The following is a 14891-nucleotide window of genomic DNA, read 5'->3' on the forward strand; positions in this document are numbered from 1 at the left end:
TTCAACACCCCCGCAGCATGACGAAGGCAGGGCGATGTGGTGCCAGTTGAACACGCACAACAATTAAAAGCAGACATGGACTTCATTTGAAAAGCTCAGTAGAATCATTCCAACAGAACAAACACAAAATAGATCACCTGCATTGTAATTAAGCAGCCAATATGAAAATAAAAAAAATAGATACAAAAAAAGTTTTAAAAATCATTTACACTTCAACTTTTGAAAAGCACAAGTAAAAACGAGAAGTAAGTTAATTATGATTATAGACTGAAAATGCAAGTTTGATGGCATTATTACATTCGTATGTAGGCTTGGTATGTTTGTTTTTGAAAAACACTACTTTTTTAATAGGCTGACTGTTAAACTTCATAAATCGATTTTTAAAAACAACCCACCTAATGAGATCTTACCTCATAAAATCTTTATTTTCAATCTAAGAATCGTGGAAGTACGGCCCACTGTCTGACCAGTCAACTACTTCAACAGGTGCATTGCTCTGTATGACCTAACTGCCCTTTAAAGAGTCTCCATTTAAATTCATAAATGCTTGATTTATACTCAATCTCTGTGATTCCCCCCAGATCTACTGTGGCGTGACAAACCATAGCAGGCACTAAAACTCAATTAACATTTATACATATACACAAATATATATATATATATATATATATACTTACACACACACATATTTAAGAAGGAATATTCAAATATTCATACTCTGTAAACACGAACATGAATCGGCCAACAGAGTCTGAATGACGCTGGGGGTGGGAACAGGTTTTAGTTCTTCACAGGAAAGCAAGGGTGGGGGGGTGCTGGGGACCGGTCACCACCTTGCCAAGAATCAAGACATAAAACGTGCAAGATCTGGATTATCGTTCTTTGGCTTCCTGATGTATCGAGTGTCAAAATACAAACTTTAGGACTGAGATAAAATGAAAGCTGTCTCTAAGGATGAAAAAACTAAAACTAAAACCAGGAATCACGTCTCAGACAGTAACAAGCCAAGAGGGGCTCAGGTAATGCCTCAAAGCACAATCTCTTAAAAGACGTGGAAGAAACAAATTGATGAATAAAAGACAACCACAAGTAAAGACAGACAGTTCAGCTCCAACCATTGCTGACAGTAATTATTATAAAAATGAAATTGTAGACAATGATATGAGATCTATTGTACCTTTACGGAGAAGTGGAGGTTTGAAAACATCAACTGCAGTTATGGTTTCCTGCTAGCCTGAGATTCAACACCATGACAAGAAGAGCCTTTTCACACATCATGACCTTAAATGCATCCTGAAGCTGTCAAGAACAGAAACATTTTTTATTTTTTTCTAAATTAAAACCCTTCTGATGCAATACACAAGCTAAATTATTATTTTTATTATTAAATAACACTTTATTAATGTATCTTGTACACGTTTAGTGTCGCTGGACTGTTGGTAGCCTGTCTCTACCTCTGCTTCAGCTTTCCTTTAAGTCAATACAATGTAGATCAGGAATAGACAATGGCTCAGTAACTATGATTGGAGTCCAGTTACATCTACATTAAACTGTTGTGCGATCATCCCAGTTCTGCCTATACTCAGTAATTCACACAGCATTCGGCTTTCATATGCTGTACCGTCAAGGTGTAGAAGAGCGGTGAGTAGAGCCTGTGTCAGGAAGACAGCAGTCATATTTGATTGTTCATCACACAAACCAAATTACCCTGACATTGTATGATTGACAGTTAGTCCATCTGTCAAACCACCCTTAGCCACTTTAATGATTTTAAATCAAAATATAAGCTCCGCAGAGACACATCACTGAAAGCCAATACTGCAGTCGAGCACAGGTATCCAAGAAGAAGGAATAAAGTGACATGTGACAACCTGATCTCACGTGTTGGCTGGATTGCGAACAAACAGACCTCCTTTCAGTAGGAGTAGAAGATAAGGAATGACAGAGGTTTTTTTTTATTCCTTTTATTATTATTTTTCTACAACATTCTAGGGCATAAAAAGGGGGGACAAGGAACAGTGTGTGAGCGAGCCATTCTCACAAATGGGATCACCGGTGATTAGGTGTACATTTTCTACAATCCTCACACATTCCTCGAGGTTCTGCTGTACTTACACTCAATCGTCTTGCAGAGCTGCGCCCTTCTGAAGCCCTGTTCTGTGATCAATACAGTCCACTTCCTACTAAAAAACAAAAGACATGGTAAGTGAGGTAGGACAGTTTCGTTCAGAGCATGTTATGGAATAAGGTACTCTCATTACCTATGGTATCATGCTGACAAGTGCAAAGGTAAATTACAGGTCAGGTTGCAGAAGGTGGCTGAACTTAAGTCGCACTTAAGATGGCAGAAATGACCACTCATCCCTTAATTGCTCATTTGGCTGCAGGGTGCATACCTGTACTGCTTTTCTTTTTTCTATCATACATACCTGATACCAGTCACTCTTGTAGGCCCTCTGACGCATTTCGAAATCAATCAGGCGTCCGACAACATAACAGTTTTTCCGTCACTTTTATTGAGAAAGTAGGTTTTACAACAGATCGTATTTTACAGAGCAGTCCATTAGAGTCGTTCGCCACTGCTGTGGAGGTTTACAAACCTGTGACGAGGAAAATAAACAATACAACTGATATTCAAATGGACCTGTATTTTCCAGGTGAAGTGGCTTCTCTTCCCCTCAGGAACACATCACATATGACAACATTGATGTTAACAATTTTAGATCTTTTTCTCGGTCTTGTGCATCAAAGTTGTTTCCACATGCCATGTACCTCTTATGACATCATTAAGAGGGACAACATTTTTCCATCAGCAAAACGCTCGCTTTTGAACCGCAGACAGAAAAATCCTGCAGATTGATTTCCGGGGATGAACTGTTTGCTATACGCAATTATTTCACCGTTGTGTGTGGCAATGTGGTCTGAATACAGAAAGGTGGGGATAGCCGGCAAAAGAAAAACAGCTTGAGAAAACAAACACGTTTCGACAAATTATACTTCCTTCAGAAAATGTGATGTAACAGAATTTGCAGCTGTTTTTTTTTTAACATTAAATATTAATAAGGCCACCTGTGTGTACAACTGCGAAGTTCATAACCTTTATTAAGTCTGGGAAGCATTATGGATTCCATCAGTTTCATCAGGGGCTTGTGAAATGCTTCTTGAAATTGAATACGATAAATACAACTATTTTAATATTTCCAGGGTTTGTGTTGTTTTATTTTACAATAAATTATGAACTCTGGCCCATGAAGAAAAAAACAAAATCACAAAACAAGAAAGAAAACACCATCACCATTGGATATAAATGTGTTGCCATAATTACAATGTCATACAAATTGCAAGTGAAATGGTTAAACACAGACCACTAGAAGTCCAGGTGCTTCTTGCCCGTGGCCGTAGCGCCACATCCCAATCTCAGCAGTTTGGCGGATTCTGCCAGATCCTGTTTGCTCAAACGGCTCACTGTGTCTGACAAGTCTGGAGGCAAATGTAGTCTCTGTGCAGACAGAGAATTTTAAGAGAAAAAGAAATGAGAGAGACAGAGAGAGAGGAAGGGAGAGGAAGAAAGAGAAACAAATTGTCACCATTTTTGCTGTAAAGAAGTACTTAAATATGACAGGATACAATTATACGCTGTACAGTGCTCTAGATCTCTGTAATTCTAGTCTATTCATTTTAATAAACCATATGCGTGAGTTGTTACCGTGGAGTTTGCACAATAAATAAGAGATACCAAGTGACAAACTGCTGCTATATTAGTACTGCAGCTGTGGCCAAGAAATTCACAACACGAGAATCATTTAAAGTGCAATTTTCAGTTCCAGCTTTTTATTATACATGTTGAAATGCACACAACTAAACCCTAAAATAAGTATTCATTCGGAGAATTTGTTCAATGATAAATATCCTTTATCAGATGTGCCTAAATCAATATGTAAATCAAATTGAGACATGCTGCCTAACACAGAAATGACCAAAACACAATCCATTAACTTTGAATGCTTTATTGGTATATTTTCACTCCCCCAGAATTGCAGTATTAGTGACTAATTACAAGGATATGATATTTAAAGCTGCACCAGGGTCCAGATTGGCATCCTGACTTAACAAGTGTTTAGGACAAGATGTTTTTAAACATTACACTACCTTGTGCTTTTACGGTTAGAGAGTAACAGGTTGGTCTAATACCCAAGTCATTAAAATCAAGGGTTTACCACGATAACTTGTTCCACACGAACACTAATCTTCCCCAGTAAGCCCGTGCCAGCATTTACAACAAAAGAACATTTAATAAGCGCCCTTCAAATAAATCCAAAGAAGGTAATATAGAAAGTGTTAAAAGGGGTTAAGAGGGTTTCTTTATTAACAGGATCAGGTTTGTGGCCCTTGGCACTTCAGAAATAATACTTCAGGGTTCTCAGTCTTAAGGTTTAAACAGGCTGTAATTTGCAGCCAGATCCTCTGAATACACTCGATTCTTCTGAGCTTCCCCAGAGCCACTCAAATAAAGGAATGCTCCTGTCCACACATAGATACTTATCTGGTGCTTAATAAAGGTGCTTGTTTCTTTTGTCCCAGTTCCAAGGATCTCTGTTTACGAGAAAACAAATGAACAGCGCTCCTACAAGTGGGGAGCTGGAAGACCACTTGAGTTTGTTCTTCCCTGGGGCAGGAATAGCGTCCCAGTGGCATGACTGGCTGAACTGCAGGATGTATATGACTTTATGCACAATTTAACATCTGTGGTTGCTCAACACTTTTCAATAGGTTGTCAGGGCTGATTACACGTTCTGTGCGGTTGATAAAGAGAAAAAAACACGAAGAACGTGTTATAAAACTCCTACATAATGTGCAAGTAAAAAGAAGAAGAAAAAAAAACTTTACAGAAAGATAGGAGCTGTTTGGGTTCTGTCTTTTTACATTTCCTTTTGGTTAGTAAACTGACGCACACACAAACACACACTTATATTTATATGTGTGTGTGTGTGCATTGAAAGTTTCTCACCTGCATTACCATTAACTGTACTTTTAGATGTTCACACTACCTGTACAAAAGCAGATATTTAACACGTTAGAGCGCCAGGTTGTGAGAGACATCCTAAGAGAAAGATTCCCTGCATGCCTCAGGTGTGCCTGACCTGTACGTATTCAATTAATATAACTCGGGTAGTCTATCTTTGCTTCCCACTGAGATGTCTCCACAAAATCAAAGACAGATTTCCTTATTCCCCAGCTGTATCATGCCTCTCCCTTCTGTTCCCCTCACAGACTCGCCATCCTTATGTTGGGTCTCTGAAATCTCAAATGAATTCAGCAGCAGCAACATCTATATTTAAGCACCTCATCCACTCAACAGGAATCATTATGTACACATGGTTAGCAGCCTGACTCTGCTGTGAGGAAAGCCACTATAAGCTTGTTTCCCTGTTAACGCGGCCCAGAAACCTTTGATGTTTTAAAATCACTGAAGTGTAATTAAAAAAAAACAATGCATTGATCAGGCCTCAGCTTGGCTCTGGAAGCGTACTGTAGCGTGAATTTAGTTTCAAAAATCAATACCATATAAGTAATCCTCAGTGAAAAATCACACTGCTATCTGGTAGTCACGCACCTTCAGTTTGGCAAGAGGCTCAGTGACTGATCTGAGCATGTGCAGCACAGAGGCAAAAGGTCATCAAGATTTAAAGCTGCAGTGCTCCTTCCTTACTTCTGCTCCTCTCTGAGGAACTGAGAAATGACCAATATGTGAAACTAAAAGACCTTGGGGTGCAGTATTACTAATGCTACTGCCTTGTTCCACATGGCAATAATAACCAAATCAAAACACAGTGTGTAGCAGGAGCTTGGTTGCTCTCTCTTAACAGTAAAGACAGGCTCGGCTACATTTATTTAGGTAAACATGGACGTCCGGCACCCTACCATCTCTCTTCACAAACTGCTTAGTAACCATCGCACTTCGAGGGTCAAAGTGAAGGAAGGTTGAAACAATAGGAAAGAGAACAGGATGAAGAAGTCATTGAAACTGCCATGCAACAGGAAGTACTTGCCCAGGCTGGCAATGAAAATGCAATAATAATTGAATAACACCATTTAAACATCCATATTTGATAAGCAACATAAAGTGAGAGGGCTCTGAAATATCAGGGGTTTTGGTCCAGTTACATTCAGAGGTTATATTCCACAATGAGGGAATCTCAAAAGACTATCTGACTTCACAAGACGTATTCTAAACGTGACTGTAGCCAAACGCGTCTCGATAAATGTTCAGACGATTGTACGATTTCTTGGTCAAAATGAGAACAATTCTTCACAGAGTTGCTCTGTAAAAAGGCTATTTGGATTGATTCCCATATCTTCACTGGGGATCCCAAGTTAAACACTGGCCTCTGGACTCCCAGGAGATGGACAGAAAACATTATCTAGGGTCAGTGCATCTCACAGTGGCACATTCATCACTATTGACTCGCAGCCCAGAAAGACACATACAGAGCGGTCAAGCTTTCTCCTAGGCTCGGAGAGACTTGGCTGAGTGCGGAGGAAAAAGGTCCAGCAAAGGACTGGGAGTGTGGAGGACACTAATGGAACTTTTCTCTGTTCACCTGTGGAGCTACAGCACTGAAGTACAGACACAAATATTTTAGTAAAATATGGAAAATGCCAAATTGTACACATTGTAAAAATATCAATACATTTTGTTTCAATGGTTTGAGCCAATATCCAGAAATCCTAGCAAAACTACACACAGATTATTAGAAACTTTCAGGATACATCAAAAATACTACAGTGGAGATTTTAGTTTTTCTGCTGTATTGGTATTTGCTCACAACTATAGGTTTGCTCATGGATGGCGTCTTTTATAGGTCTCAGCCTGTTGGTCAGGTGGGGTCTTCAAATTACTGCAGAACTCCATATACATATGAACCAGGACTTCTGAAATATGCATGGCACATAAAGAAAAGGGAGATCAAGTGAGGCCTACCTTAAATACTTTCTGTGTTCATATCACTTATGTGAGAGCAGAATTTGTGACCTAAATACCATAATTTCCCCAAACAGAGATTATGAAAATAACCTCTCTCTAAGCACAGCATCAAAGGAATTCAAAGGCATGAGCACTGGGCATTCATTTAGCAAGACACCTCTTTTTCCAGGGATTTATTTGCATCGGTTGGAGCAGCTTTGCGTTAGAACACGGATGTTCATGAAGACCACAAAAAACTGTAAGAGAATTGCAACAGTTTGCATATACATTTATAATACCAAAACAGAATAACCATCTCTCTCCATACTGTATAAAACATTATTTAGAAAGACATTTATAAAGGATTTATAAAGAAACCCATGAAATGCAAATATGTTTAACTTATTTCTTTAACATGAAGTAACAGTCATGGATACACCGTGTAGTACATCTGATCACTATATCTATTAATAGGTCTATTCAATATAAAAGGTGAAACACATGAATGAAGAAAGTCAACGTATAGTGAAAACCACTGAAAATACCTGAATGACAGCATTATTTTTCTTTTAATTTATAGATATTTCCATCCAGGTCTTTTAATTTATGCGTGATTTAATGTAGAAGGGAACGATAATTATTAAAGACTGATAACCGGTACACATTTATTTGGGTTAATGTCTTTTTATGTGTTTTTCTTGAGAGGAAAAGATAGAAACACTACTACTAGAACCACAGCAAAAGTACAAAAAAAAAAAAAATCCAAATGTTTACTTAAATTGTGCTTCAACACTTCAAAGTAACGAAAAGCAGAATGTAAACTCTTTTTTCACCTCCGCCTCTTGCTTGTGTGTTTGTTTTGCATGGTGATTAGTGTGATTTGTAAAGCACAACATTATCGCTCACTTTACACTTCAAGCTACTGTCAGGTTGCGCTACTATCTCTTTGTTGCCCTGTTACTCATAAATGCTCTTGGCTTCTGCCCCTGCAATACTCATGGCAAAAGTCCACTGTATTTGCCTTTCATTTTTCTTTTTTATTCCTCTTGTCTTTTACCTCCTGTAAATGCTCTCAATACCTGGGAGGCACAATCTCTGCGCCCCCAAAGCCTAACATGCCTCCTGCTGGGCGGGCCGGGGACAGCTCTCGCTGGCAGCTCCCCGGGAGTGAGTATCTGTCAGAGAGCGCTCCCGGGGCCCGGCTCAGCAGCCTGGGTCGATGGGCCCTGCTTTCTCTCCTCATCATCACAAAGGAAAAAGCCCTCCCTGCTGAGCACAAAGCACAGCCACACTCACCTTCACTGTACTCTGCACACTGGCACCACAGTTCTCTCTCTCTCTCTCTCTCTCTCTCTCTCTCTCTCTCTCTCTCTCTCTCTCTCTCTCTCTCTCTCTCTCTCTCTCTCTCTCTCTCTCTCTCTCTCTCTCTCTCTCTCTCTCTCTCTCTCTCTCTCTCTCTCTCTCTCTCTCTCTCTCTCTCTCTCTCTCTCTCTCTCTCTCTCTCTCTCTCTCTCTCTTAATCTCTTTCTCTTCCAGACAAGCCTTTCTGGAATTCAGCAACCCACTGTCACTGCATTCTCAGGCTTTTTAACTTTTTAATTTGATACTTTATTTCATTATACCCAGAGCTGGAAACGTGAAATAATAACAAGAACAATAATAATTTGTGAGCATTCGACAAAGATGAGAGGCATCTCATTGCATTAACGTAAACACACTTTTAATCAAAGGAATTTTATACATATACAACAGTTGGAGACTGAGGCATTGATCATTAATGAATTAGTCTTATCTGAGGTGTAGTATGTTACTTTCAATTGAGATCCTTTGAGATTACAAGAATCATGCTGTGCCAATGTTAATGTGATGTTAGTTTGACGTTAAATTCACTATTTTAGGTACTTTGCTCCTATTGGTCGCAATTTAAGGATCTGAAAAATATGCATTTGTAGGACCTGATGGTAATATAACTTTAATGCAACTTAAAACAATTGTAATTAAGCTCACTGCAGTGGTATTCTGTGTTTTCTGGCTTTGAGATTCAAAGAGAGATCCTAGGAGCTCTTAATTCAAGAATGTCATCAGTTCCATTCATAGGGTGTGAAATTATTTAACAGACTTTTTAACAGGCTCAACTTTTAACACCATCATCTTTGATTCAAAATATCTGGTCGGGGGGAAGTATACAGGGGTTTCATTTTCTATCTTCATACTTCACAAGGACTCAGTGAGTCTGTTTGAGAATTCCTTTAATTACATGTTCTAGACCAGGGTGTGACAACAGGACATCCCTCTCACACCTAGTCATGCAAAGGTATCTCTCTAATGAAGACGTGAACAAACAAGTCATCAGGACCTCTTCCACGAATACAAAGTATTGAACACCTCTCTTGCTGCTGGTGGGTGCAGCTACACATGTGTCCATCGTGCAGAACACTTCAATCAGATATGGTGGACATGGGGAGCAAATCAAGTAGTGACTCCATTGGAAAATCTAAATTTTACATAGCAAACACATAGCTCTCATTTTTGTTCAGTGACTCTTTGAAGAAGGTGGATAAGGGTTCATAACATAATCTTATATGTGTGTGTGTGTTTCCCATAAACATGACACCCATTGGTGTACAACGTGCGATGGTTCTGTAGTGCTTGATTCTAACTGAACTGATGAAAAATGTAACTCCAATATTTCAGGAAGTGAGGATTAAAACTATTTTAGGTCTAATTTCAGGTTCAGGTCGCAGTAACGAGGAACCATCCCACTGCCTTTTTATTTCAAAAGGTCACTTGCAATCTATGTCACCTGCTTGCTTACACTGAACTACGTTAACCTTTGAAATATGTAGAAGGCAGAGATTCTCTCTGTTATGCACTGTGGGTAATGCAACTGACAGGCCGCACAGAAAGAGAAAGAGAAAGAGATAAAGGATTTGCTAAATATATATTTTGCTTCATGTGTAAATATGCTCCACACATGCCAAGTTATAGGCGTTTAGATCTGTTTTGATAGAAATGTCTATTATTAACAACAATGCTTTATGTAATAGGTTTTATGTTTTAAGCCTGTGTTAGAGAAGGCAGAAGTTAAGGGTCTAATCTCAAACGGTCCACAGTGTGATTTTATCTGTGTTTGGTTTTAGTTAAACGTTATTATTGGGGAAACTGAAACCCATATTATAAATGTTGAATTCATCTTATCTAAACATGAGTTATATTCTGGGAGCATCCTTTTTATAATGCAGCTACATTTTTAATACCGTGGGCATTTGGATATCATTCTAGACAACAGCGTCACATATGAGTACCTTTAAAAAATTACAAAAAACTAAATATTTTTCGCATCACTTGGCCTTCGGGTATTTAATTCAGTGATATGGTTTGAGGGAGTGAAAAGGTTAGGTTCTTGTTGTTTTTTGGCAGCTGTTGTTCTGAGGAGTGTTTTATCATATTTTAGGCTCTGTGTAATGGGAGTTAGTGGTGCCCAGGCAGCACTGGGAAGACAGCTTGCTTTAAATATTTGAACACAGTGAGCTTTTGCCCAGGGGTTGAGGGAGGCCTGCAGACAGCATGAGGTGCAAAAGAAAAATACATGTAAGTGGTTCTATCAAATTGAATAGACTGGCCTGGAAAGCAACAGCCGCATATCTTTTGACAATGTATCAGGATTTTTTTTTTTCTATTATTATTATTATTATTATTATTATTATTATTTTATTAATGCCTAAATAATAAACTCCAGTACCTTTTTTGTCCAGCTTTTTAAATATGATAGCAAAAAGCATAATGCCTTTTCCTAGAAATGAAAAGTTCGCAACTTCTGTTTGCTTGGCCTGTTTTTGTTGAGAAACATCCTCTTCAGACCCCTTGTCACAACAGCTAATATAACATGATCAGGATAAAACAAGAATTAAACAGAATAATTAGAAAGTCAGGGTTAACATAAATCTAAAACCATATCAAATGACATCAAGTCTCTTCATTAAATCTGGGTTAATGTAATGTATTCATTTGCAGCAATTGCTAACATTTCAGAGTGTGATTATACTGCCATAAGGAAATGGAAATTGAGTACTGGGGAAAAAAAACTTATTATTTTTATAATTTATTAATTGATATATCATAAACACAAGATAACATCTTTTTGTGTTCAACTTCTTCCATATATATACATATACAAAAAAAGTTTCCATGTGAAGGGCTATCTTGTCTTCCAAAACATGGAACATTTTCATCCTAAAACAAACAGCACAACAAAATATAATGCAGAAAACAAATGCAAAAGGCACAGAAAGCAGAAGACACACTGAAACACACACATGGTGGTGGCATCCTGGTTTCAAAAAGGGCTTTTCTTCTGACAAATCCCACACTCAAACGGTGGCTACTGTTGAATGAGGTATGAAGAAATCTGGGTGCCAGAGCACGTGATGTATCACAAGATTGACTGCCTCATATATATGGCCCGGAGAAGTTAGCCGAAAGTTAATTAGGCGTATAATGAGCAGAAGCAAGGACTTTACCAGACTTTGAAAAGGGTGTGAAGCTGTTCAAGACAACGGGGAACTGGTCTAGGAAAGGCCGGGAAGAACCAATGACTGGTAAAAGATGAGAAGAGGTGTCAATTAATGGATGTTTGGAGCCATAGGCATCAATGCACCTACAACCAATAGGTCTCGGCCTTATAATTCATATACTTTTTTTTTTGTGTGTTTGAAGTGTTTGAAATCTCCTTTTTAAGATAATAAATACCTATCAACAGCAGGCTTGTCAAACATCTCAGTGATTCACCTTAAATTATAGTTTTTGGTGCTTAATATATAATTAGTGAGCTTCATTTGCTTCAGTTTCCACCCAACCTCCAGGGCAGAGAGCAAACTTCAAGCCCAGTGCCAGGAAAGATGTTATAAGTTAGCCTAAGCACCAGCTGAGAGACCTTGGTCCTGATCGGCACAGGTTACACCACAGAGAGGTGAGCGGTGTCTGAAGTATTTTAATACGTTGCTCTTTTCATCTGGTTGATTCTGCAGCACATTTCTACAGAGTATGGGGAGCTAGTGTCTGTCTAATGTCATAAAGAGTACAACACAATGACCTTGTTCAGACATTGTTTCAGGAATATTGTTATAGTGTTACATTATTTAAGATATTGGTCTATACTAATATATGCACTTACATGTATGCTTATCTGCAATTTGCTCCTGGTTAGCCACACAACTGTAGACTTGTATTTAGGCCCAAACTGTAGCAGAATATGTACAGTAGGGATACAAAGGCATGGTAAAGCTGACTAGCACTTATTGCTATCATGAGACATCCACAAATATTTGAAAGATGTTGGTGTGCAGGTTTAATGCGCTACACGTTGAAAACCAAGGGTCAGCTGAGGGTTACTGTGTCAGCTCTTGTAACAGTCTGGCTCATCGTCAAGACGGTATTAATTTTTCCAAATGAGGGTTAGGTGACTTAGATTGCAGCAGAATTGCCAGGATTTCATGAATGTAAAGTTAATTTTAAGCTACTCAGATGAGCATGTCCGTGTGCTTGATGGGTGCTTGTAAACAGCTTGGATGGGTTTTTCTTTATCTTAACGCAGTGCCGTAAGGGATAGATTAATGAACCAGCAGGTATTTTCTGCTGTCTAGACAACAAAAAAAAAATACAAAAACAACAAGAAAATTTTGTGTCAGTGATGTGGAAAAGCCGGACATCAGCCAAACAGTGGCAGGCTATCCATCACATGATGTTGTTTCCCAAAGGAAATCCAGGATTCAAAATCTTTCGTCTGTCTTCTTCGCAAAACATTGGGAATACTGGATTTCTTTTGCACTCCTGACGACCATCCTGACAAATTTATTACAGTTCACCTGAATGGTGTTACCTAGAGTAAACCAACCCTATCACCAGGAGCATAAACCGTGCCACCAATTGCCCAGAACTGTAACCATGCAGGCTGTTTAAACTCACATATCAGTTTACTATTCTAAAAAGATAAATTAACAATCCTTTCAACATAGAGTGAAAATATAGTATGTCTGCATCAGTCCTTATTAATGGAAAAACAATGCAAATTGAACAAAGCAATGACAGTTATCATCCACCATGTTTTAATTTAATTTACCTGTACAGCACTTTTTACATAAAAACTGCTCCTGAAAGAAAAACAAAAACCTCAGCATATGCACAGAGACAGCATAAAGCTAGTGCACAGAGATTTTCTAAATGTCTTCAAAGTGTAGGTGCTGTGAAAGAAAGTTCACTGAATTTCTCAGATACGTTTGAAATGTTATGTTAGGCCCCGAGTGCGATTCACATGCCGGGACGTTCCACAAAGGTATCCTGGCAGACATTTTTTGCACACTAATGTCCACGATGCCCCAACAGTATCCTTTTATGTCAGTTCCTAATATCAACAGGTCTCTTTTGTTAATCTGCATGTCATGATAATTTAATGTTATTGACCGCAGACGGCATGTAAATAGAAGTGCCACTAAACAGCAAGGAGCACTACAGTGACCTGAAACTGCTACACAACCTCCCCGAGAGTCCAGCATGCACCTTGAGGATGTCTGCTCACCCCTGTTGCCTTTTTGTTTTTATTTTTAAACACTTGCATGTGTGTGTTTACTAACAGCATATGCAAAGTTACGGGAAGGTTATTACCACACTAAAGTCATTCTGTAGTCTTTACGATTATGGTGAACCAAAGTGCAGTGCAATCACTGAACCAGGCACTTCCCACCACCACTTTGAACAAAGACTACATGTAAAAAATATGGTTTTGGTGGACAAGTTTAAAGTAATGTTTAAATGACAACCCCATTGCAGAAATGCCTCACTTCTCTCAGAAATACCTATTAGTAGTGAATGCATTTCCTTTAACACTGGCTGACTGTTGATCAGATTATTGTGAGAAGTCCTTTGCAGCTCTTAAAATCCTCTTAAAACCCTCACAGTCACTGATTACAAACGAGTGCTAGTTATCCAAAGCATATCTTAATTGGCTTTGTTTCTCCCTCTCAAGGTAATTCCTCTTTAAGTGTAAATAAACACCAATTTATTTAATGGGGTTTAACACATGGAGCTGCTTTAAAAAAAAACTAAAAAACATTTACACTATCCATCTTACTATCCAGCCATTCTTCCAAAGCAAAAAACAAACACAAATATTATTACAAAAAAATCAGATGAAACTCATACCTATCAAGTCAAAGAACTACAAGTCATCTGTAAGACGTAAGAAAAAGGAACAGATATATTATAGACATAATAATATGTATTATTAATGGTCATCGAGGGGAATATACATTAGTTATATTTGTCAGCTACAGTGCCATAACTAACATAATAATAACAAATCAGATGGGAATTGTGTCAGACAGTCTTCAGCAGTAAGTGTAACATTTCAGTGAATACATTCTGCTGCCCTACTTATGTACAGAATGGTATTTGTGTGAAGACACTGGCTGGCAATATCTCTTTTTATTTTACTTGTTTGTTTAAGGGGAATTATACAACTGCATTAACATCTTGGCATGATGTGAATGACTCCAAAATATACCGCTGCAGAGGAAAATAATGCGGGGACCTCAGAAAGTGTCTAGTTTGAGGACCACTGTGTTTTTTCCCCTTTTTGTTTACCATCCATTTTGGGAACCTTAGCATTCAGGATTGTTTGTTCCAATGACTCATGATTCAGGACACAAACATTTCTCCCCCTCCAGCTTCCAGTTGTGCTTTGCCTGTTCACAGCTGTCCCTAAAGGCAATGCCATATATTTAGTCACTGCTAGGTCCTGGGTGTATAAAGCCACCTTTAGGGTTTTTCAGGGTGTCAAAGTAAATGAGCGATCACCTGAGCCACCTTGTCAAAACTTCACAGACCTTGTTTGTGGCTCCCCAAGGTCTTAGACATCCCGTGTGAGTTGTCA

General features: G+C 38.6%; 1 protein-coding gene across 2 annotated transcripts in view; it reads right to left on the reverse strand.

The window, feature by feature from the left end:
* Positions 1-2496: 2496 nt before the first annotated feature.
* Positions 2497-14891, reverse strand: part of elp4 (elongator acetyltransferase complex subunit 4) — a 71976-nt gene continuing 59581 nt past the window's right edge. Inside the window, exons 10-11 of one of the 2 annotated variants that reach the window (XM_066700512.1) lie at positions 3366-3499; positions 2497-2600 (exon numbers count right to left, since the gene is read on the reverse strand). In XM_066700512.1, the coding sequence (XP_066556609.1) occupies positions 3368-3499 (132 nt within the window). In that variant the 3' untranslated portion in view covers positions 2497-2600; positions 3366-3367. Of the gene's footprint in view, positions 3500-14891 lie in introns of both variants that reach the window. The other variant, XM_066700511.1, reaches the window with a different exon arrangement.

Source organism: Amia ocellicauda, chromosome 4 (assembly GCF_036373705.1).
Source record: "Amia ocellicauda isolate fAmiCal2 chromosome 4, fAmiCal2.hap1, whole genome shotgun sequence".
NCBI classification, from domain to species: domain Eukaryota; kingdom Metazoa; phylum Chordata; class Actinopteri; order Amiiformes; family Amiidae; genus Amia; species Amia ocellicauda.